The sequence below is a fragment of the Buteo buteo genome, chromosome 8, assembly GCF_964188355.1.
Source record: "Buteo buteo chromosome 8, bButBut1.hap1.1, whole genome shotgun sequence".
Classification (NCBI taxonomy): domain Eukaryota; kingdom Metazoa; phylum Chordata; class Aves; order Accipitriformes; family Accipitridae; genus Buteo; species Buteo buteo.
In genome coordinates, this window is record NC_134178.1 from 1,358,080 (window position 1) to 1,384,252 (window position 26,173).

A 26,173-nucleotide genomic window follows, 5' to 3' on the forward strand; every position below is an offset into this window, starting at 1 on the left:
CGATTGCCACGCACCACTAGCAGCTCTGTTCTTACTCATACGCTTTATATGCAGTGATTTCATTGCACGTTCACTTGATGTCATTTCTGTTCACAGCAAAGTATCACAGAGCTACACAGTAAGAAGGAAGCAAGGAACACATTGTCTGCAGAAGCACAATGGTATCATTTACAATGTTATTGAAGGACAGAGCCCAGACAACTAAATATGATAGGACTGCGCTGCAGTAGGTGGAAATCTTTGTCCTATTATAATCCAAACCAGCTCCAACAGTAGGATGCAGCCTGGAGGTTCAGCATGAGAGGTCAACTGCTTAGAAAAATCTAAAACCACGCCAAAAACATAACTGCAATTAATCTTATGGAGAAGTGACTGAATGAACAGAAACAAAGTATGTAAAATAAATTCTAGAGGACTGGTATGTACTGCAGCCACAGTGGAATGAATTGGAGGCCCTTGTGCAAAACACAGAGATTAAGACTGTCATTGCGCCATTTCCATGACAGAGCATCTTTCACAAAATCCTCTACTGGCCACATGACCCAGCAGAAAAGGCGATCACCACGTCCTCAGAGTTCCTAGGTTATACAACTACATGAGTGACAGCAATTTTTTTTCTGACATTCCTGATGGACGAAGACAGAATTTTATATGAAGGTATTCCTCTTTAGTAAAGGAGAAAAGATGCTTTAAAAAGTTAACTTTATTGCTGCAAACTATGATTTCTTCAAATTGCAGAGTTTCTTAGTTTTAGGTAAAAAACACAAGAATAAACAAAAACTTGTCTTGGTAATGTTATGAGAAATAAAGAGCCCAGAAAAACATATGTTATAAAAAGAATACATTTTCTGTGGATTTTCAGGAACAGAAGGTAAGAAAAGCAATATATCTGAAATGATACACTAAGAAAATATGAATTTGTAGGCACACCTGTCCATTTTAAACAGTTTTATGAAAAATTTAAGGAGAACTATAGTACATTTACTAGTACACAGAAAATAAAAAGAAAACATACTGCCATTCTTATGGGGCCAGACAAAAAATGTCAACTTATCAGAAAAGACTTTAAAATATCTTATGTTTTTCAGCTGTTCATATCACCGACAGCAAAACAGATTTATATGTAGGTAATAATCATAAGCGTACAGAACATTAAAACAGAGGTAAAATTGCTTTACTTCATATCACATTTTTTGTGCAGCTCTCTGAAACTAGTAACAATTACAGAGACTAGGAGGTGAGAAAATAAAGTTGGAAAGGGAATTAGAGATACATGCTCAGATGAAATCTGAAAGTAATTATGAATGTCAATTAACTGGGGAGATGCAAGGAGGATATTCTACATGGCAGCTGAATACAGAAGATTTTTGTAGCAACAGTGGAAAGACCGTTGAGGAACAGAGTGGAGTCACATGCAGGCAAAGGAAAGAAGAGAAAGATGCGACTTGTGAGACATGGATAGAAAAAAAACGCATGGCTCCTGAAATAAGTGAGGGTACAGTAGAACTATCTCAGACTAGCTTCTTGTAAGTAGGAGGTGGTCAGAAGCAGTTTATGCTTGCTGTGAACAGATAGAACCTTTTAGTTAAAGACATTCAATAATCACAACAGGAAGATTTGAATTGGTATGGTATTGAGGCAGCAGAAGAAACTAGCATCACTAAATACATTTGCAAACATAAGATGAGGAAGAAAAACAAGGGCAAAGAATAACATAACATGTATGCATTATGAAAGCAAAAACAAGGAAAAGAATGAGTTTGTTTTCTAGCAGTTTTCAAATTCTAATTAGAAAAAATATAAAAGAATTTCATATATTTACTTTTCAAAACAGGCTGTTGGTGCAAAAGAGATGCTGGCTTCAATATATGGGTAGACAAGTGGTAACAGGACTAAGAACAATGATGAACAATGAAGCAGAAAACAAATGAGAAAACTAAAATAGTCTTACGAGCTTCCACGGGAAAAAAAAAAAGGCATTAGTAAAAAATGAATGGAAACAGAGAAGTGAAACTGTGATATGAGGAAACAGAGATGTTTGCACAGCATTAGGCTACAGTCCCAAAAGCGGGACAATTATGTCACAGGTTGTATTAGTTCAGAGAATATGTAGGGGATCAGCAAGGAAAAAAAAAAGCAGGCCTTCATTAGCAAAAACAAGAACGTTAACTGCATGAAGGAAAGCAATTTCCACAATATAGCTAATGCAAAATCTATACTGGAGATAGCAAAGGGGAAAATTGGAGCTTGGGCAAGTCATAGGAGAGTACATAAGGGAGGATGCACTTTAGCGAATAGAGGAAGTATCAGGGAAGCAAGTTGTTGGCAGCACCAGTAATATAAAGAAGTAGGGCGAGGAGCTGGTAAGATAGAGAAGGGGATAAGCAGAGAAAATACTTTCTTGAGGAAAAAAACAACCAAAACCAAAAAAGCAAAAAAAAAAATCCCCCCAAAACAACCTAAACCAAAAAACAAGAAGGAAAAAATGCAGAGGTTATCAAAAAGGATAAGAAAGTTAAAAATATTATGGAAATAAGATGGGAAAGATCATATGGTTGGAGAAGTTGTTATTACAGATTAGAGAGCTGCTATGAAATTCTTTGTACCTGGTATGGGGGAGGAATAGAAAGGCAAATTAGATAGGTGGCAAAGAGAATTAATAGTATGGAATAGGGAGTGAGGATTTACCAGTACCTTTGGAAATGAGGGAAGAGTAGAAATTAGATATTGCAGCCCGGAGGGCATCCCTGTAGAATACCTGATGAGATATATAAATAAGAGTGTACTCACTTGAGAATCATAGTCATGGTTTCTTTTCTGTCTTTCCCTTGGAAAGGTAGAGTACCAGTGAGCATTTCAAACTGTATAGAGTAAAACTTTCATCAATTACATTACCTGGACAAAAACTAATTTTTGACAAAACTACTTAGCATCTTAACCTTCCAAAGTTCATGCATGTTAACAATCAAGTCTTTGCAAAACAACTTCTATTGTACAATTTAAATTACTATGAAAATTAAGCAGCCTTTGCCATTTTTAAAGCTGCAAAATATTTTCCTATATCGATACCTTGCTTTACATGCTTTTATCTGAACAATTTAGAATATAACATTCTGTGTTTCATTTCTGCCTAGAAAGTTTATTCTTGGAAGACTTGATCCATACAACTGTATTTTAGTTTTCAAGGGAGAGGGGAGTAGGGAAGAAGATTCCCCTTTCAAAAGTTAGTGACGATTTCTCCTCATGCAGAAATATTTAAAAAGGTCAAAATTTTTAAACTTGGCATGTACATAGCCTTAATTGGAAAGGGGAAAAAGGTTAGTTGATTGACAAGGACATGCATGATGAAAAGTGGTTACTGTATGCATACAGCAGAAATAAAGCCTGAAGGAACACGTAAGAGCTACACAGTACGTGCATGCACATTCTACAGTGCCTGGTAGTAGGCAACAAACACTGTTAAAATACTGATTTGTTCTGAAAGTGACTGAGTAAAAATGGATAAATATAAAGGCACTTCCATTGGGCTGCAGTATACTGCAGGGATATCGGATCCAAGTGAGGTAGTATAAGCAGTCTGGCAGCAGTCACAGCAGCCAACACTGAGGCAGAAATCCTGATTTTTGGTTTAAGAATTGCAAACCAACTTAGTTTAATGAAATTTCATGGCATACACTTAAAGCCATCAAAATTAAAATAATTATAAAGGAATCCTCTGAACAGCTTATGCAAACTTAAGTCATCCTGAACACAAGGTATCCTCTCTTTTCTGGTACGACCCAAACATTCAGCCTTCTAAGCATTAAAAATGTACATGGATAACTTGCATGAATAATGTGTTATTGTAGTATTCTTAGATCTACAATAAGAGCATGAAGTTGTACTAACAGCATTTTTTAAAACCCTTTTCTATTAAAATAAAATTTTGAATTTGTTACTACCTTATAAAGTATTCAGAGAATAAAAGCTGCTAAGTCTTCACTACTGCTAGATACTTTTTACTCTAAATATTATTTTTACATGTATACTTGTATTTAAAATTTTAAATTGAATGTAACTTTAACACTTCTTAAGACAATTGTCAGGAAGATTGAGAGGCATAAGCCAAAACTATTAAAAAAATTCACCTTTTCTTTGTTTATAGTTTAGAATGATCTTCACAAATTGCACTTGCAAAAAAACTTTTTAAAGGTAAATTTGTAGTGCTGCATGTTTCGCTTACACTTGCTTGAAGTAAAAAGTTTCTTTAGCAAGCTTCTCTGTCAGAAGCATACACACTTGTATTAACAACTTAGCATACATGTTCTTTGTCCCCCTCAAAAATACTATATTCTAACATCAATAGGCCAATAGTACTTTAAGAATAAGCCAACATTGGCCTTCCGTAGTTATCATCTTCTATTTCAGCAGGACAATACCTCAATAAATGCATAATGCTTCTGAAAACCTTAAATGAATGTTTTTAGATGTCTGACATCTCTTAAAACAGTCACTGTTTTAAAGGACAAATTGGAATGTGCTTCTCAAGGATGGTTTAAACATACCTAGTGTCTAGCAGCAGAAGAAAAGAGGCCAAATGATTTGTTGTGATATCCTTCTAGTCTCCATTTCTATGCTATAACTTCTGTTCAGTCGAGATACTGTGTACTCATACCACGCCAACAACCACTTGAATTCTCAATCAACACAGATTCTAATTAAGAATGATTTATGAGTGGATACATACAGATTGTCTATGAAAATTACCATGCAAACTAGAAATGCAAGCAACAAAAATATGTCTTAGAGAAAACTGCACTGTATTCCATATACTAATTTAAACAATTTGCTTTTTAAGGTCGTATTTTTGTATTTGAAGTAGAAGCCAAAGTGTTTAAAAAGCAGTGCACTTAGACTGTGGAAGCTACACCAGTCATGTCTAATATCTTTCAGCGATTTTCAATTTTGACATATGCACTTTATAAGCACAAAATTAAGTTTTCCATCTTTATAAAGTAAAGCTGAAGTTTAACTATGTTTGTGTTATCAACAACAAATATTCTGCAAGTACACTGTAATTATCTTTTAATTGACTGTGTTCTTATGGATAAAATGTGCAGTTGTGATGGGGTGCGTGTGTGCTTGTCTGTCTGGAGAGAGTTTAGTTATTAGGTGCTACTTTTACATAGTCAGTTTTCAGATCACAACAGCATTCTAGACAATTAAAAGGTGACAGGATGACTTATTTTCAGACATGAGTCCTTCTCATACTACAAAGCACACACATTAGTTGTATTGTTACAGTCATATGTATCAGAAGCAGTAAGAAACAAAACCATTTCCTTTAAAAATACAGTTATTTAATCTTTATGCCAAAAATGCACACAAAGATTATAAATATTAAAAGCCATTCAGAGCTCCTAAAATACCAAACATGATTTTTCTTTTCCAAAGCCATATTTGATACACATATTATTTCCCCTGACCCTGCGACTTCACAGAAGTTAATGTCTTGTAGAAACACCGTAAGCAATTGAGCAACCATATCCCATACCAGCTCAGTGCCATTTAGATTATTCTGTTGCGAGAGCAACAGCTGTCATTACTGTAAGTTGTAATTACACTGGAGACTAATTAGAAAGTTATCATTCATTTTTTTCCACTTGAGAATAAATTCAAATTCAAAATTTGGATCTAAATTTCTTCCCTGCCTTGGAAGAGACAGTATTTTTCCTGTATACTTTAGTATTCCTATTAGTCTCCATAGCACTCAAACTACAATAGATGGACAATATTTCAATTCAACAGCAACAAAAATATGGTGTATTGTTGGTGTTGATATGAGACCTAGTCCATGTTCTTGATCCAAACTCTGTGGTATTGTTATTAATTTCATATAATTTAGACTTTTTTGGTAGTTAGAATTCATTTAAAGCTCACCTTAGAGTTTAACATTTGAGTTGTTTCACCAAACCTTGTGAAGCATAGTTTTGCTATTATTTACATTTACCAGAAACCTACCATTAAAACACCAAATGACCACCAGTCTGCACTCTGTGTATGGCCTCGTCTATTAACGACTTCTGGTGCCATATATTCCACTGTTCCACAGAAAGAGTAGGCTTTTTTCTCGTGATCAATTGACTCCTTACTTAAACCAAAATCTGGAAGGGGAAAAAAAAAAGTTCTAAATGTAATTTTTTTTTTTTAATCACCCACGGTTAATACTTTCACCATAATGTGAAATATGATGCTTATGTCATTCATATATACACCCAAATACACACATGGGAATTATAGGATTCTCCTCCCCTCCATCCATTCTCACAGGTCTGTAACATCAGATACACTTGTAAAGCAGATATCTTATTTAAATATTTATAGATTTAATTTATTTCAAACTAATTACACTATTTGCACCACAGCAAAATTACCTATCAGTTAAAATTACTTATTTTACCATATTGCTTTACCAAAAAAAAAAAAAAAAAGGAAAATGCAAAGATTTTATTATGAACAGAAAAGATCCAAGTGTTGCAATTTCCCTTTATTCACCTGTCAATTTGATATGTCCTTCCTCATCAAGCAGGATGCTAAAAAACAATGAAAAGAATAAAATAAATTAATTAAAATATCTTTTAACTGTTGTTTCAGACAATGTACTGACAACATTTAGGAATAAGCACAACAGCATACGCAAAGACAAGCAGAATTGAACATGCATGAAAATGAATCATTAGTAGGAGATATTTTGAAACTACACATTTTCTTTTCCTTCAATTCTTTCTTTTTAAAGATCATGAAACATAATCAACATATCTGAGTTTTATTTAACTATTTGGTTAAATTCAGCATGGTACGTAGTAACATTTTTCTTGAACTTTCAGTTTTGGCCATCTGCAGCACGTGTCATTATCCCAACTGTTAAAAATAGAGATATAGTTCTACTTCTCTTAAACTGACGTGTTAACACAATGTATGTTTGCATATGCATACAAAATGGGCGTTCATTTGTGAATTACCGTTTCAAAGGGTGCTGACCACTTCAAATAATACCAAGTAATAAATATTCACATGTTGTACCAAAGGGGAGGACCCATGGTCTACCTATACTTAGAGCAGACCTTGTGTTTACTTCACTCACAAAAAAGGCCACACTTCTCTGAGACGCCAGCTATCCTTAACCACCACTGAATGTAATCGCAATTAAAAGCACGCAAAGTATTCAGGACACCCCCGACACAGCGGACTCAGCTCCTCCGTCCTGGGGAAGAGGTAGGACCCAGCAGGACTTGCCCCTTTCCCCTACCCTTCCCTTTTCCTCCTGGCAGTTTCCATGGTGGGAAACAGGTACAGAGAGAGGTATATAACAGCCTGTGAGAGTTAGTACTATCTCATCCATAACTTGCAAGTAATTTCAACCTTTGATAGGTTTTTTTAAGCAGATACACCCAAGGCTTAAAACCAAGGCTTTTCAATAGGTGTAGACATATACAATTCAGAAAAAAAAAACCAAAACAAAAACCAAACTATGGTTGAGGCAGTAGCTATTTAGTCTTCTGACAATTACTGTTTTGCTCTTTTCCTCTTGGAAGTAAGTGTTAGCAAAATAACTGAAGTTCTCTCGCTTTGCTTTTCAAAGATCTTCTTCCACTTGGTAAGCTTATTTTTCCTCACTTCAGAATTACTTAACAGAACACTCCCAAAGTTTAAACATCATTAAATCCCTGTTCATTTGAAAGTGCAACCCCATGCCAAAAGCCTCTAAATTTCTGATTTGAGCATGAATCTTTCCCTTCTTGTCAGTCAGGGCTGAACATTTTTAAAGTTGTGTCTTTTTTCCAGGACATGCATAAAAGAACAAGCTATTGTAGTGGAAGTTCCATGGAAGAGCCAGGTTCTGTGATACTTATTACTCATTTTTGCTCTTTTCCACCAGTACTTTACATGAGACAGTTATCTCTCAGACTTTTCAGGTTCTCCATATAGCCATAACAGAGAAGTGGGATCACCAAGGACATCAGGACTTCAGAGTTATTACAGATTTCCTGGCAATGAGGCAGAGTATGTTAACTATCTGATTAAGCACAAGAGAGGAGACGCACGCATTATATCATCACTTAGATTCCCCTCCAGGTAGAGAGTAACACTACAGCATACATTTATATCTGAAAGGCTCAAATGTTCCAGATGATAGCACTGACATTTTCTTCTTTACATCTTCTAAAACTCAAACCCCCAAAATTACTGGAGGAAAGACATTAAGAAGAGACAGAATTCAGTCATTTGAGTGAAACATGGATGACTAATATATTGAGACACAACACCATACCAGAACTGTAGCTTCAAGCTTATTTTAAGTTTTCAGTGTAATTATGTGATCGCCAATATACATAATAAAGCTTGTGACTTACTATTTTCATATTTTACTTTAAATTTTAAACTCCATCCTGCTCTTACTGCAGTGCATTTTAAAAATCAGTGTTGAAAAAAAAAATGTTTGCTGTTAGGCTTTCACATGCAAGGACACGACATTCAACTGTAACTTTGTATGGTGCATTTGTTCTAAGTTTATCTCTAGTTCAGAAATTCTACAATAATGACAAAAACAAAAGGCCAAGAAGACGTCTTCTCCATTGTACACCCTAAAACACCTGGAAAATGAAAGGTAGGAATATTTCAGTATACTCAAAAGTAACATGGATTATAGTACTTGGCATATCACTCTGGAATTAGATGCTCATGTTCTAGTGGAAATGAAATCCAACCTTTTGATTAAAATAGCCCACAAGCTTCCCCCCCCCCCCCCTCCCTGTTCAGATTATATGGTAAATTACTGAAGTTTAACACCTGAAAAGAGAAGTGCATAGGTAGAAGTGCTATAGAAATCAAATTAATACACTGCATTTGCCACAGAGGAGTCTTACTTTTCTGGTTTTAGGTCCCGGTATATTATTCCAAGACTATGTAGATGGTCTAAAGCAAGTGCTAATTCAGCCAGGTAAAATTTAACATCATCTTCTGTGAACATCACCTGAAAAAGAAAACCAATGTGTTTTACATGCAAAATCTGTAAAGCTTACACCAGCCCCAACTAAACAATGGTAACAGTGGTTTTGCAGAATGGTTATTCATTAATACTTGAATTCATTTCTACACAAAACCCTAGAAATTCCGATTTCTTGGTTAGACAAAAACTAGGATTTTATAATCAATACTATTTCACAGTACATACTTGAGAAAGAGCTTCTGAAGCCAATATATTATTCTTTCTGCAAAACTGAGATTATTTGCTTCTGATTGTTCAAGAGAACAGACAGTCACGTTGTAGTGGGACTGAAAAATTTTGAGAAGCATTTAAAGAATGTGACTACCTCTTTGTTAGATATGACCATTTCATTTCCAGACAACAAATGGACTAAAGAAGTCCAGATGCCTGAATTTCATCTACAAAGGCAGAGAGACAAGAGCAGCATACGCCTCTTGGTTTTGAGCAGGCTGCCTCTAAGTACTATGAGAAAGAAGTTGCAGTGATGGTAGAAACCCCCAAGATGCAGCCTGAGAGGTAACTGCAGAACAGGTAGATCAAAGAGTAAACTAAGGAAATAGCCTATATAAGAGCACAGGTAAGATCTCAGGTAGCAATCCCACATTTTCTGTTAGGAAGATAACTAACCCCTGTTTACAGTCAATGAAATGAACATGTTGTCCCAATTATATCAACAACTGTTGTGATCCACAGACAGAAAACATTACAATTAAGCCTTTCTGAGAATTTAGAAAAAAGTAAATATAAAAAAAAAATCCTACATTTGGTTCTACCTCAGCTACTGCTCAGCTTTACTTTTTTTTTTTAGAATTTAAGACTAGTATCTTTAGATACAGCATATGGACCTGGAAAAAAGAACAGCAAATGGGGAGGACAGATGAACATTATTTTAAGCGAGAGTTAAGAATGGAAATATAATATATTTTCCCCTTAGTAGTTTAAAGAGAGAAAGTGATATCAAAGCTTGTACAAAAGGTTGTTGCTGATGTTACTTCTACAAAAGAGCCAATATTTATTACTGGCACATTCAGGAGGGGAAATCTCTATAAGAAACATTTAAAAGCTTAAATAATGAAAGATCCCACGAGGACGATAATACACCCACACTATGTTCTTTAAAAACATTGCACGGAATTCATCTCTCCTAACCTTAAACATCTGCAGTGTAGACATCTAGCTCTGAATTAATCACTTTTCCCTTTGTAGCCAATGGGGAAAAAGCAGGAACTTTTAGGCTGTGGTTCATCTGATCTATTTTAAATCACATGAATCGATACAAGGATGACATTAATTGCAGCCAGCATGCCCATTTCACTCCATCAGTTATGAACAATTAGCTTATATTCAGATACCTGTAATGACTATTTCTTACCTAACCATATTAATCTTGTAAAATTTGAGTGGCTCAAGACGAAAAAGTCATCAGCAGTAAAGCGATATACATTCTTTCTTGGGAATCAGGAAAGAACTACAGATTTTAAACAGGTATCTTAGTTTTAAGAGTTCTAATAACTTTCTACTTATCTGTGGCAAAACAAACTAAAAGAAGCAACTCGAAACAGATGGCTTCACTGAATTAAATGTAATAATTTATGTGGTCAGCACAGAAACAGTGATATATCTATACACAAAACGCATTGCATTTTACTCTCTTCTTAATAACCATATAGCTTTTTAGTGGTGACCCAACTGTCCCAGGTACTCTGTAGCAAGGGAAAATGGAAGGCAGCTACAATTACAAGTTCTGGCTACCAGATATATGTTGGATATATTTGTATCTCTATTTATATCTCTATCCTACCATATATTTGTTGGAAGTTTTTGAACATGAGTGATGGCCAAAAAAAAAAAAAAATCCAATATATGAAATGTTAGCATTTATTTTAGGAGTTATAATCAAATTAATGTGAAGTAATCAAACTTTTCAAGATCATTATTTCTCATATCTACACAGAGATATCACCAGCACGACAGAAGCAAAGTGTTCATGTTTGGAAAATTACTAAGTGGAATACAATTCTGGCTTTTTAAATATTTATAAATAAAGTAATTTTGATTTCATATGTAAATAATTAAAACAAAACAAAAAAATCTGTCTGACACTAAATTCTGGATATTAAAACCAGGCTAATTCAGTTAATTTGAATACAACTACTTTATATAAATCCATGCTCTTTCTGAGACTCATCTTTAAACATGGTAGCAATAGGAAAAGAAAATTGTGCAAGGTGTAAAAAGCAGCACAGAAAGACTGCTTGCCTAAGCCTTTTTTCAGAAACAATGTATATTACCAACAGCAGTTTAATGAATTGACTACTTTGTGCAAAAAACCTACCTGGTTAAAAAGAGATATTCAAAATTTTATTCAATGAAAATTGAATTTAAAAAGTAAACTCTCCTAATATAGGCAATTTATAAAAAAGTTTACCTCTTTGGATAAACGTGTAAACAAGTCTCCTCCCCTGAGAAAATCCAAAATAAGATATAGCTTCCCTTCTGTTTGAAAAGCTGAAAAGATCAATTAAAAAAATTAAACATAATCTAATTTTACCCGTGATCAGAAGAATAACATACCCAATAATTCACCCTTGTTTTCATTATCAAAATGAATTCTTCTTTTTTCTCCTTTGTGCAAAAAAATTATTTAAATTAATTAAGTAACTGTTCCTCTATCATGGACCAAGTAACTCCCGTGCCATGTGAAAGCAAAGCAAGTCACCAATGGAATTTCTAAAAAAAATAAACTATACTTAGGTTAGTCATCATTTCATTCCAGATTTTGGAAGTAAAAAGCCTTGATTTAAAAGGGCAAATTAGTAACTAATGCACATATTCTAAAAACTCTGGAAACTCAACTTAAAATGGAGATCTAGTCTCATTTGCAAAAGTGTGACAAGAAAAATAGTGAAAACTACTTTATATAAGTCACATCAGAGAGTGATAGAGATCTGAGGTTTGAACTAGAGGAAAAACTGGATCCTAAAAGAAAACTATAAACTGAAAAAAAATTAACAGAAAACTGTGCTCTACCTTTTTTCAGTTTACTTTCTGCATGACATGTTAAGAGTACTGATTTCCTCCCCCCTCCACATGAATATATTTTTATGGCTGCCCATACTATTAAAATTAAAAGGCATATTCCCACCAATTTTGATGCAACTGGAAGTAATGCCATTGTTTTCTATAGAGTAAATAAATCAAGAATAAGAAATAATTTTTAAAAAGTCAATGATATATACAAAAGGTAAGAGGTTTTGGAAAAGAATGGCTAGACATAAATAGATAACTGCTTTTTAGTAACACAAGGGGCTACAGACTCTCAGTCTCGTAAAGATTTAACACTTTGCATCGTTAGCCATGTCCTTACTTTGCATGAGAATTACTACACAGCAAGTCTTTGCACAATCAGGATTTAGATAGCACACTCATTTTCTATGATTATCTGAACCACTAAGCAAATACTAGGTACTATCTCGACAAGCACCCATTTTTGCAATAGAAAAATGAATTTTTCTGCAACTCACCATAATGTAACTTGACAATAAAAGGATGGTTAACTTCTACTAGGATATCACGTTCCATTTTTGTCCGAACCCGATCTCGAACTACACAGAACATAAGCAAGATTAAAAAAAAGAGAATTTACATTATGAACCAGTATTTTTCCTATGTTCCCTGATGTACTTCACATTGTATCCTGAACTGTATGCAGGTCACTATACTTTACACAGAAGAGATTTGAGAGAGAATTTATTTCACAGTGCAGAGTTTTCTGATGAATCTTTTTATGCATTTAAATTTGCTTCAGTTTCTGCTATTGGCAAAATCTGACACTGGGTAAATAAATTTAACAAAAAGCACATGAGAACACATAACCACCCTTTGGTCTGCCCTATTATTAGTTAACCTTTCAAACAGTAGAGCGAAACTACCACAGCTATGTGTAGAACACATAGGCATTTTCTCTACTGTTGAAAAGTAGGGAGAATTAGAGTTATAGCAAAACAAACTTATAAATAAAATTATACTACCATAAAGATGCTTATATTGGTTTAAATCATTCAAATAACTTGCACTATTAAGATATTAAATACCTTCACAATTTGGAAGGGAAATTTTTTTAATGTAGTGTGTACTTCAGACAATCTTTTTAATTTTAAAAAGGTTTACTGAGAGTAAACACGCACACGGAGAAGCGTATCAGGCACCCGAAGCAGTTACGGCTCAAGCTGCCTGCGCTGTCCCACCGTGGTGGCTCAGAATGGCACACGTGTCTGCTCCTGTAGCACTACAGGTTAAACGAAACGAGCATCACGTGCAGATGCCCCGCAGACGGGGCTGGCAATCCATGGATACAGGCAGGACGGTCAGCCCAGCACGGCACCTGCTTCAGCTGTCCCAGGCAACTCCCCTGCCACTCCAGTTAGGGCACGGTTCCCGTCCAGAGCTCCACATCAGGCAGGACACGGACAAAATTCAGAACTCTTACAGATGAGGGCTAGTAAAGCGTGCTACGGTGGTTTAAGATGCTGCATTTCTCCTTCTTTCCCTTGTTCTACATTTTGTTACTGCCCCTTTCCCAAACGTTGCAACTTCTTGAAGGAAGCACCCCAGAGCAATGAAGTCGAGTCCAAAGTTTAAGTTGCCAGCATTCCTTGTACAGTTAACAAGCCAGAGTTCTCGGGTATTAAAATATAACAAGGCAGGAAGAAGTAGTCAAGAAGCAAAAGGGTCTTTTAGAAGTTTAGCTATCTTTTCGCAGAAACAGGCACTTACAATAATACAGGTACTTGTGAAAAAGTTATACAGATACATTTTCATGAATGAATAAAGCTATCAAGCTTCCATCTCCCTGCAGAACAGATTCCTAAATATGGAAGCACATGAAATTAGTGCTCAAACACAGAGCAAACACCACATTTGAATTTTGACCTTTACAGCGAAAGTCATGCAAATGTCACAAGATAGTTTGCAATTTTACTGTTCCAAGGGTTCATCTGAATTATAAAATTGAAAGTCAGAATATTCTTTTTTTAGGCAGATTCAGTTGAGAAAAAAATTCAAAAGACTTTTAAGTGCCTGTAGCTTTGCAACAGTTACATGGATAACAAGCCTTATTCCTGAAAAGCTAGAGAAAGTCCAGATTTACAAAATCTCAACCAAAAAAGGTACAAGGAATGGAGCTCATTTCAGACATTAGTATTAGCCATTATTTGACTTAAAATCTGACTTTTGCTGACTATAGTTTCCATATGTGTCCTGCTGGAAGTACTGATTTTTCTTGATACGTTTGATGCCAGACACTCTTGCAATGATTTGGCCCTGTTTCTCTCTCTCCCCTCATCATAAAGGGGCAGTGAAAGAAGATACCTTCTACCAGACCGTATTAATAAACTAGTCTCTGCACTAAACAAAGTTGTATGTGTATATTCTTGGATTTGCTCTAAACATTAAAAGGTTGGACTGTGTAGTTACATCAATGTGTTCTGGTTAATATAGTTGCATTCCTATGAAAATATTCTCTCTAAATTTGATTTGTGAATCATGCACACTACCTCTGATTAAGCAGCAGTCTTAAAGGGCATTTTTATCTTTAATTTTAGAACACAAAAATAACTTTATAAAATAGATTTGAAAGAGCTAAAGAACCTTAGACAAATAAAGTAATACAGTGTATTATTTAAAATTACAATATTAGACCTCAAAAATGTTGCAAATATGGAGAAAATAATTAATTTCAGTTAATTTCATATTAAGATTTCAACAGTAACCTTCATTTGCATGCAACTTCGCTCTTCCTAAAACATGAACTGCAATCAAAAGACACTCAAAAGCATCTGAAAATTCAGATACAAAGTGTTGAAAAGTGTGGCATCCTCCTGCTATTGTCACCTTTCTGCTCAAGCCTTTTGCATCCTTAAATTCTTAGTGCCTTAGAGAGTCTCCTTTTCCAACCAAAAGTCAAGCTTCCAATTTCAGTATTTATCAGTCTCTGCCATCTGTAGGCAAAACTAGGTCCACAGCTTGGACTGTAATTTTTACACGTAAGGTTAAACCACAATCAAAAGGTGATGGAGAGAAGCCCTCAAATGTCTTAAAAAAGCAACTGCTGAACGACCTTTGACTCCAGTCCTGAGCTATTAACAGGCTGGAGAATGAAAGGCTATTGAGGATATCAAAGTACCTTAAATGAATGGAAACCAATTTCAGAAAAATAGGAAGTAAATAATGAGAATAACACGTGCCACAAAACACAGAGGAATCAAAATATAGGAAACTCTTCAAAAACACACTCTCTGTAATAGTTTTAAGTGAAAGCGATATACAATGAGATTGGTGACGTAGGTATTCAGCACTAGATCTTAAGCAGAAAATTTCAGGTTCAACATTTTAGCATTAGTTCACAATTCAATGCGAGTTTTTGTGCCCTCCATCATTCTATGAATATTTTCAGATGAAACTGTATGTCAAAATTTCAAGTCTATATAATAATCAACAACATAGGTGAAGTTGTTGAAACTATCCCAAAATTATCATTGCAATTTCAGTGCAGTCATGTGTTAGAAAAACTAGAATTAGACAGAAGTGTTAAACAATGGCATAAAGCAACAAATACACATTCTGGTTAAGTTCTTAGAACTTTTAGAATAAAACAGCTGATTTAATGCACTTGTAAATATCATGATGTAAATATAAACTGAGCAAAAGGCATTAACTGTATCCTTGGTGATACACAGCAAATGAAAAAAAGGAAGCATATTAAGTTTCAGATAACAGCTCAGGAGCAAGTCAAGTGGCAGGTGTAACTCAACTACTCTATTAAACAACCATCACCTAACGAACTTCGTGCGGAAAGGAACCTATTTTCCCCTGTAACTATTAATATAGTACTGCTGTTTACTTAACCCTTCTGGGTTTACAATACAAGGCAGTGTATTCTGCTATTTGCTGTTTGATAGAAAAAAGTTCTAAGACACCATCTGTAGAACAGCATGTGCGTAAAGATTAAGTGTTGGTATTATGTCCCTGATTTCTCTCTTCCCGCCCCCACCTCTAAACAGTCCTTACCTTTCAAGGTGGCCTTTTTCAATACCTTCATTGCATAAAGCTGTCTAGCATCTGATCCTGAGATTTTTTTGACAAGGAAGACCTGCATTGAAAATTAAAAACAATTCTTAAAAGCAAATAAAGGCAATTCAGATCAATATACTTTGCTATGAAATTAGTCAGTATTATTTCAATGAAACTCAACTTGACAGTTTTAGATTCTGCAAAGCCAAACAAAAATTTCCTTGCATTTTTTCCTACTATTCCTTCATTTTATAACCTAAAAGGTTCACTCAAGACAAACAGTCTGCCAAATTAAATTTGGTTTAACTTAATTGATTTCAGTGAGTTAACATCCTTTTGCATTATCCAGAGTTTACCAGAACATCAGCACCTCGAAAAACATCAGACCCTGAAAAGCATGCAGAAATATCTTTTTTAAACCAAATGGGAAGTAGTGACATCTTCCCAAGTTATTAGAAAAAAGGGATTATGGGTTCTGTAGTATTAATCCTTTTTGCATAAAGGCTAAACCAATTGAGGACAAGACGGGCATTTCTGCAATACTTTGAGTCAGCTAGACAGCTAATTATTTTTTCTTTTTCAAAACTTATAGCAGTTATAGCATAGAATTTAACAATATCAATAAAATAAAAGGAATTGTTGAAATTATACTTTATTAGCTTACATTTCCTTGCCCCTGAATGATTTGCTTCTCCTTATTTGAAGATTTCCAAATAAAAACTTGGTTATGATTCTGGATGAAATCAAACAACATAGGAAACCACCTTTGGAATCAGGTTTCTCAGTGAATTCTCACTAGTTTGAGTACAAAATTTTATAGTTTCTAAACATCTAGATTTCCAAGCTTAACTGGAACTGCTACTCCAATAATGTGAATAACAATAACTTCCTACCACCAAGACAGAATTGGACTGATTATTCTCATTTTCCCCCATATCCAAGATGGATTTGGCATTATATGCTAGAGCTTAACATCACATTCAGAATTGTAGTTAAGGTAGAAAATGAATGCAAAGGCTCTGTTGTCTTACATTACATACTCCATCCTGTCTCTACGATCTGTCTTGCCACATGAGGTTAATGTTTTGCTTCCTAGTTGTATTTGGACAACTAAAAGTATCATGCATACCTAGTGAGATCTCAGTGAGAACTCACTAAATGCTAGAAACATTGACTCTTTAACAGGTCTTCAAATAAATATCAAGGTACACTATGCCTTAACCAAATGATGACAGATAATACCTAGCTTGAACATGACTAGGGTATATCACGTTTACTTCAGTAGCCATTATTGCCTAAAATTTGTTCTTTACAATTACAATCTGCTACTAAAAGAAATTCTGCCTGTAGCTTCTGTACTGGTGATGACCTACCATTAGCAAGTTAGCAACTAGGAATACTTATCAAAAAAACCTTTCAACCCTCACCCCCTCCAACATAAAAGAAGAGTAACTATAGAAAAATGACATTCCACTTTAACAGTGAATACCCGATCATTTCATATCAAGCCAATTCTTCTATGGAACTTTGAGATCTGCATATCATACAAACTAGAAAAAAATTTACTGCTTTAAAAAGATCTGCCACAATTACAGCAGCTAGTTAGCACTAATTTAGAAAGCAGTTTTCACTTGCAACATTGCCTTAATGCAAGACTGTGGCTGTCCTAAACATTTCAGTCCTAATATTATTCAGTACTATATTCCTGAATGATTGGCTCCCCAAGAGTTCAGTCACTAACCTTTCCAAAGGATCCTTGTCCTAGTACTTTCAGAAGTTCAAACTGTGAAGGGTCTGCTTTCTCATGTCCTTCCTTTACATGGTGAGTTATTGCAATTTCTTTGATATTTCCTTCTTCCTGACAGAGGAAAAGAGTGGAATAAATTTGCGTTAGTGGTGCATCTTCCTAAAATGTTTATAAATTCACAATATGTTGAAAAATCCCAGTGTTACTGAATCCAACCAACTACATGCTCCCAAATGTAGATAAAAAACACTGAGCAATGCTCTTTGCATAATTAAGACACACACACAAAAACTGTATCTGTTACAAAAGGTAGTATTAGTTTAGTAATGATGTGGCTTAAACTTTTAGGGATGCATCAGAATCCAGACAGTAACAGAGCTGAAAAAAGAAGTCAGCAATTCCCAAGCTCTTGTGCTTAGGCCCATATTGTTTGGTTCATCATCTCCATTCCAGATTCACAACCCATTAGTGGAAACGAATCTTCTTAAGAATTTAGTCCTCTTAAAGCACACCTAGAGTGCATCAAAGGGACCAGATCTCTTAGGAAAGCCCTCCTTTTTAACACTTGAATGAGGACCACTATGCTGCAGCGATGCTAATGCTCACCTTTATAAGACAGTGTAAAACTCAAGACATTTCCCCACAAAGCAGCACAGCCTCCACCCCCCCACTTCAGCAGCAATAAACTCTCCACCCTGCCACTGAGAAAATTCTGGTGAGGAAGAGAATCTCATTGCCTCTCTTCTTGAGGAGAGTCTATTCCATAAAAGCTGTCAGTCTTCAGCATTTCCCCTTCTGTGAGAAACCAGTCACCAGAAAGCTCTAAAGGGCAGTGGATCTTCTAGTCTTTTTGCGCTCTGCACTTAATTCAGTATTTTCTGCACAGAATTTGAAAATTCCCTGGAAAAGCAACATCCTGCCACTTCAGAACTTATCAGCAACTGTTCAAAAGTAGGTAAAAACCTGCATTCTTATCAATGTCATCTGAAGAACTATCTAGGCATTACACACAATCCAACCTAAGCAGCACTGACTGTAAGTTAACTTAAATAACGCAAATCTACTAACTACAATTTCAACTTTTTGTGCATTCTCTTTCTATTCCTTCTATGGGCTATAGTGAATAAAATAAATCTGAGAATACTTTTCCTCTATGTAATGAGGAAGTCTCAGATCTATTTAACAGAATCACAGAGTGGGTGATGTTGGAAGGCACCTCTGGAGGTCATCTCATCCAACCCCCTGCTCAAGCAGGGCCACCTACAGCTGGTTGCCCAGAACCGTGTCCAGGCAGCTTCTGAATATCTCCAAGGATGGAGACTCCACAACTTCCCACGGTAGCCTGTACCCAGACTCGGTCACCCTCACAGTGAAAGAGTGTTTCCTGATGTTCAGAGGGAACCTCCTGTGTTTCAGTTTGTGCCCATTGCTTCTGGTCCTGTCACGGGGCACCACTGAAGAGAGCCTGGCTCCGTCCTCTTTGCACACTCCGTGCAGGTTGGTCAAACATGATTTCACCTTTGTGAATCCATGCTGACTAACCCCAGTTACCTTTTTGTCCTTTGTGTACATGGAAATGGTTTCCAGGATTAGCTGTTCCATCACCTTCCCAGGGATCAAGGTGTGGCTGACCATCCTCTAGTTCCCTGGGGTCTTCCTTCTTGGCTTTTTTGAAGGTAGGAGTGACATTTGCTTTCCTTCAGTCCTCAAGCACCTGGATCATTGGATCAAGAGTGGCCTCGCAACGGCATCTGCCAGGTCCCTCAGCACTCATGTGCATCCTATCAGGGCCCACGGACTTGTGTATGCCCAGTTTGCTCAAGTATTCTCTAACCTGACCCTTTGCCACCAAGGGTATGCCTTCCTTGCTCCAGACCTTCCCTTTATCTATATGCACCAAAATGTGCGCTACTTAGTTCTAGTGATGGGGGAGCAGAGGCAGTGTTCTAAAGCTGTGCTTCCAAAGCACTAATTTATATATTCTTCAAGCATTCTGCAAAATTTATGGGCATGAATTATTGCTGAAAGTATCCTTTTGTGTCTGGTCATCTCAGGACCGTGTATAAGTGCACAGTAACTGACCATACACATCAGCATGCTCCAACACATGCTTCTTCCAGATCAACATCTCTCTTTCAAAAGATTCTTTTTTAAAAAGATTCCAACCAAAGTTGGAAACAAACTGCATGTAACAAATCCTGAGCATGTATGTGTGAGAGTGTGCACACACAGAAAAAATTTCCAACGTACACTTTGGAATAACGCACAGAACTTCCTGGCAACTTTTAAAATCAGAAAGTGAAAAAAGATATTTTATTGTACAGAACTTGGATTTGTCTTGGGTGTTCTAAAACTAAGATGACCAATAAGGATAGCTGTCAGTTTCCAGTGTAAGACACCCAAAATTTTGCATGCATGTATGCTGTGTACTACTCCTAATACACATAAACTCCTTCTTCCTTTCAGGAGAAAATGCTACCATCATTGACTCAAGGCTGAATCTTTACAGACTTTGAAAGAAATATTGATTCCTTCTACTTGTCAAAGGAATTATTTGCTGGTGGACATCTGTATTTTCATCTTTTAAATTAGTATATGATCTGTTGGATTACATACTACTTAAACCATCCACTGCAATCTTGGAGAATCCCAGGAGAGCAATAGCACAGTAGAACAGATCACCAAGTACACATTGCTTCGGATACTTTGATCCATTTCTGCTTAGCTGTTTTATCTATTAGCTCCCTGGCAATCTTGGGAAAGTAAAAAAATGTGTGAAACAGAACGTCCTCAAATCTTTCTGTTATCTACTCAGATTCAGGGACAAAAAGCGATCAGGTGGACACATTGCTTTAAAAGCATCACAAAAAGTAATAAAAACAAGAAATGAAACAGAAAAGATATTAACTTGTTCTCTATACACAAACAAAAATTATTTTTGAATGCAATGCAATTATTATGCCACCGACTTTACAGTGGTTATTTTGGGCACTCTCTAAAAAAAACCCAAACAACCACTTCACATTCCTGATACTAAGCAGATATTCCCAGTCTTCACAGTTTCTCAGGGTTCAGATACTCTTCAGTCCTTGTACAGCAGACCTAGTACAACTCTGTATTCCAACAAAATGGAACTCAGATCTTATTGTACTTTAGTAGCTTGTCTGTAACACAGGCTTGAGAGCAAGATTTATGATGAATAGTTACCCACAAATTTGCAGTTTCCTTTTCTGACATAATTGCCGAATGTTTGTTATTTTAACCTAAACAGTATTTTGCAAATGCAGTTAAAAATACAAAAGCGAAGCCTTTTATAGAAATGAAAACTATATACAGAAGTAATCAACCCTCACTGTACCCACTATCTACCTGAATTAAAATACAAGCCTTTCACACTGTAAAAAGAGATCTCTCTCAGCCAACTGCACTAATTACATTAGCTGATAGGTGTCATCTTACAGTAAAAGCTGGAAGAGAAGCCAGCCGTTCAGTCTGGTACTGAGTTTGTCTTAAGCTCCATCTCTGATGATTCCTCAATATTTGGAAAAAACATTTGTCCCATGTGATGAATTCAAATTAAATGAGATTATGTATAGGGTGCTGAAAGACTCAGGTTCTCCTCCCCTTCCTTCCACTCCCTGACAACTTTCACACTACTACAGACACTCACTCACCAGCGATCTGGCCGTTGCAATGGTGCAATCTTTTTCCCAGTTATAACTACACCCTACTGCCTGTATTTTATTTCTATTATTTATAAGCTTGGAAAGCTCCCTTTTCTCAAGCCTTATACTGCAGCAATGGCTAAATACGAGTCCCAAGACATAAATTTTTTTTCTAGCCACATGGCTCTCTAAGGCCTTCTTCACACTAGAAAGTAAAACTGTCACAGAAAGTCACATTTAAAAAAAAAATAAAAAAAATACTGTGTTAGTCAACTTAAAGTGGTTGCTACTGGCTTCCGTTATCCTGAAGCTAAATATAGACGTCAAGGAAACAAACAGAAGGTAACATTACTCTGAGTTTCCTTAACATTTCCTGAACAGTATAATAGTGTGAAAACAACACTGGGCCTAGAAGGGAAGTGAGTGACAAACAAGTTTGGGTATGAATTTAAACACCACTATTTCAGAATAACTTCCTGTACTGATATAGTTTGCAAGTCAGAACTATTCTGGTCAGTAAGTATCTCAGTATAAGTAAGCTTTTAGTAATGTACCTCACAATACTTGCCTATGCACAGGAATGCATACATACATAGGAAAGAACACTAAATGGACTATATTCCGCAGACAAAACAAGTCTAAAAGAGAAAAGCTAAAAGCACCATGGATGACTAATTTTTCTCTTTAGGAATCAGCTACAAATTAGAATAGGAAACATGCTTGTCAGGAAAAAAAAAAAAAAGAAAAAAAAAGGATACACACCTTCTAGGGAAGCAGTGAAAAACCAATTTAACCATTATGAGGCTATAAAAATAATAGCCTAATCATGTTGCTGAAAAATTTCCCTATTTTAGGTACTTAACAATGAATAAATAGTCACTTTTGTCCTAGTAATTGACTTTATGTGAATTTATGTTTATGTTCACATAGTATTTCTTTTATGTTCACTTTTTAATTCAAGGCTAAATTAACTCTGCTGTAACATAAAATACTTGTATACTTGTATCCGTTTGAGATCTTATTACAGGAACAACTGTTAGATAATGTATTACAAGGAAACTGGACTTCATACCCTAAAGGAAGTAGAAGCAGAAGAGTCTTAGTAGGTAAATATTTCTCAGCAGTAACAAAAAAGCCCAGAAAAGCAAGAGAAAAATGTGAGTTTATCTATACATAGAATCTTCCATAATTTATCCTTCAGATTTCTGAATTTCCAGTAGGAGATCTGAAAATGGTTCTGAGTTTAAAGAAGTGGCCCATGCACAGCTAGATGGCATAACACACTGCTTGCTTTACACAGATGAGTTTACCTGTACATCTTTTTTGAGTGATATGTTCCAGGGACAACTGAAAAGCTGGTGTAGAGCTAGTAAACTGGGCTCTGAACTGCTGAGAGAGCTGCCAGTATCATCCACAATACCATTCCGATTGTTCTCACAGGTTTGTAATTACCACTTCTTTTATTACTCCTAATAATACCAATCTTTTTACAGATTGATTTTATTTTCTCATCATGAATACAGCAGCAAAAAGAATACATACCCCTTCTACCTCTAACTTCCAACCCCTGAAGATAAAGTGACAGTGGTATGAAGGGAAAAACAAGTAAAAGGGGTCCGAGAGAGAATTCCGGAGTCTGAGCTTAAACCATCTGTAGACACTTTAAGAGAGGGTTGCCACACATGCACTTACAACAACTAAGTATTGTGAGTGCCATATGACACAACCTAAATCTGATAAATTTAAAAAATATAATAAACACTCATTAGAATTTAAATAGCACCTCAAAAAATAGAAGCATTCTAAGTCTACAAATTTTATATAAAAAGGACAGAGAAACAACCAACTAAAGATTAAAATAATTAAAAAAACCTATTTCAAATGTATGCTCTGACACTGACAAAATAATCCACAAGGAAAAAGCTCTGAATCATCTAAATAGACAGCACAGGATCAGATTTATGCTCTTACTCGTAACAAGAAGAGGAAGGCTATCCAGAATAAGGAACATTAGCACATCCAAACACCATAGGGGTCCTGCTGCACCTACATTCTCAGTTTCAGGTTCTTGAATAAATGCATAAGCCCAGTGTCATCATGCATAATGACAAGTGCCTGACAAAAAAATTCTGAAACACCGGGACAGAAACAGGGAATTCAACAAGAAAGTTACCCTACTCTCAAATACGTGCAAGAATTAGGTGTGAATTAACTTAAACAGAACATCAAAGAATAAGCAGGTATGTCATGTATGGAATGCTTACTTAGGAAAGATGTCCCCAGAAGACATATTCCTCCTTTTCTGGGTACTCAAAATTATGTGCATATGAAGAAAAACATTTTAAACACTTAACCCTTTATGATAGCATAAGAGAAATTAGTTTGTCAGCTTCACAATGAGCGACAAAGATCTGAGCACACACTCTTCAATATACTGAAAGTGTAAGTTAAAATTATGATATGAATAGATTACACTACAGGGAAAAAGCAGCAGCTATCTAAAAAATGTAGTTTAACAGCAATAATAATAATAATAATGATGGAATGGTATATTTAAATTGTTCCTACACATAGGTGACATTTAATGAGTGTAAAGTCATGAAGTGACATAAAACTGGAAAGGTAAGAAAAAAACCAAACAACAGGGAAACATTTACAGCTTAAGACATCCAAAGCATTCAGGTCAAATGGGATGTGGCTCAAAGTAAACTAGCCCCATCCTGAACAGAAACACTGACTGCATCGTCTCTGTTGTCAGCTTCAGTGAAATTAAACTGAAATCAGATGCAATATAGAAAGTTAACCAAAAGCAAGACATCCAAAAGTAAGATCTTTAACAAAGGTATGTGTGCACAACAAGATGATTGGGGGCAAGGAGGTTTCATTGGATTATAACAGTGTGGTACTTTAAAAATATACTCATGGTCAACTATGCACAGTATAACTGGCAGTTTAATTTTTATAACATCAAGAGCAAAGATAAGTATGTGCAGTATATGCTACGAGTACCTATAGATTAAGGCTTTTTGAAAGAACATTCCATTTATTTTTAACATGCTAAAACACTTCAAAAGGCTCGACATTACATTTTTGATGGCTCTGATGCCTGTTATAGTAGAAAATCGGTGTTCTTATTTGATGACAAAAAAGGGAATAAAAGCAGTTAAAGGCTAAACAAAATAAATGGCTCCTTCACCATACCCAAATTTCACCTGGCAGCTTCTAACTAACTCTGAAACAGATTTCTGAGAAAATTCTCTTTATAAAAAAGTTCAAATATAGATTTAGAAAACCCCAGAAATTCTTATTGTGAGATGTGTCATGAATAACTGTATCCTATCTCGAGTCCTTTGCATCAGGAAGGGGATATTAAAGATAACACACAACATCCGTATTCCGTTAATAAAAGAGACAGAAGTGACTGCAAAACAAGATTGCATGTTCACTTTCCCATGAAATGAATACGACCTAGATGTAGGTGAAAATCTTCTCAGTGCAGTGAATTTCAGCTGGCAGATGACTAAGCACTGATCAAAGAACTTTCCCTCTGCACACTTGCTGCCTATATGAAATGTATCAAGAAATACAACACCAAACCTGTAACATCTGAATAAAAGGTTTCATGGTGAGAGAAAGTAAAAGGCCACATACCAAACCCTTCTGCATCTCACAGAGATGGAAGTTATTTCAAAACTGACATAAAAAAGGAACAAGGATAAAATATTAACCCTCACACTCATTTTAAATAAAACCTCTGAATTTTACGACATGATTGCTGGACAAAAAAATACCATAGTATGTTTGCTTTGGGAATTGAGAAGCAACTTGCCTCTCAGTAGGGCTTTTAAATAAACTGTACTTTTCTAATAGGAGGCACAGATGGCCAGGACAGACATGGCTATACATACTCAAGTTCATCAAAACCCAGCAGGAGGGAAATCTGGCATATGCAACAAATCCTTAGACAGGTCCTGTATTCAAAAAAAAGTTCTTCCTGGACAGCAAACATTGTTGACATGCTGACCAAAAACTGTAAAAGGGGGGTTAAGACTTTGACTTAAGGTAAACATTAGATAAACAGATTAACAAATTTTAATCTCAATGAATAATTAAAATCTGTTCTAATACCTAAGCCAGGTTAAGTAACTACTGGAGAAATTAACTCAAATGCTGATACTCCTGGTTCCAACATTACCAAGGTTTCACCTTTATCTGTTAATTCTGTACTGCTCTTAACAGAGTTAAGAAGGTACAATCAGAAGCATCTTCTATAGTTACTTACAGACTTAGTTAGGACTTAATTTGCCCCTTAAGATAAGTAAGGGTTTGTTCAGATTTTTCGCTGTAAAGCCACCTTCCAGCTCCTGGTCTTGTAAGGTCTTCTCTGAATAATTTTTTATTTTTAATACTTGATTTTTAATGTCATTTTGGAAGCCCTTGCATCCCTGCTAGACACAGCAACAATGGACTGATTTTATTCTGCCTATAGAGCAATAGCCCCATACTACTCTTAGCCACAATCTTCCTGCCTCGACCTGCAGAGACGGCAATTGCTAAGGCACCGACCGTGAGGCTGTGTTCAGCTGAGTGCTCAGTGGCATTGCTAGTCCTTTCAGAGTCACTGCCAGCCAAAGTCAAGTCACTCCCCCAACTTGTGCAAGA

General features: G+C 35.8%; 1 protein-coding gene across 3 annotated transcripts in view; it reads right to left on the reverse strand.

Annotated features, from left to right (window-relative positions):
* RPS6KA3 (ribosomal protein S6 kinase A3) overlaps positions 1–26,173 on the reverse strand; it is a 77,731-nt gene that overhangs the window by 24,116 nt on the left and 27,442 nt on the right. For all 3 annotated transcript variants that reach the window (XM_075033421.1, XM_075033419.1, XM_075033422.1), the window contains 8 exons: positions 17,841–17,957; positions 16,097–16,178; positions 12,553–12,633; positions 11,457–11,536; positions 8,907–9,013; positions 6,535–6,572; positions 6,001–6,143; positions 2,791–2,861 (listed from right to left, as the gene is read on the reverse strand). In XM_075033421.1, the coding sequence (XP_074889522.1) occupies positions 2,791–2,861; positions 6,001–6,143; positions 6,535–6,572; positions 8,907–9,013; positions 11,457–11,536; positions 12,553–12,633; positions 16,097–16,178; positions 17,841–17,957 (719 nt within the window). The remainder of the gene's footprint in view (positions 1–2,790; positions 2,862–6,000; positions 6,144–6,534; positions 6,573–8,906; positions 9,014–11,456; positions 11,537–12,552; positions 12,634–16,096; positions 16,179–17,840; positions 17,958–26,173) is intronic.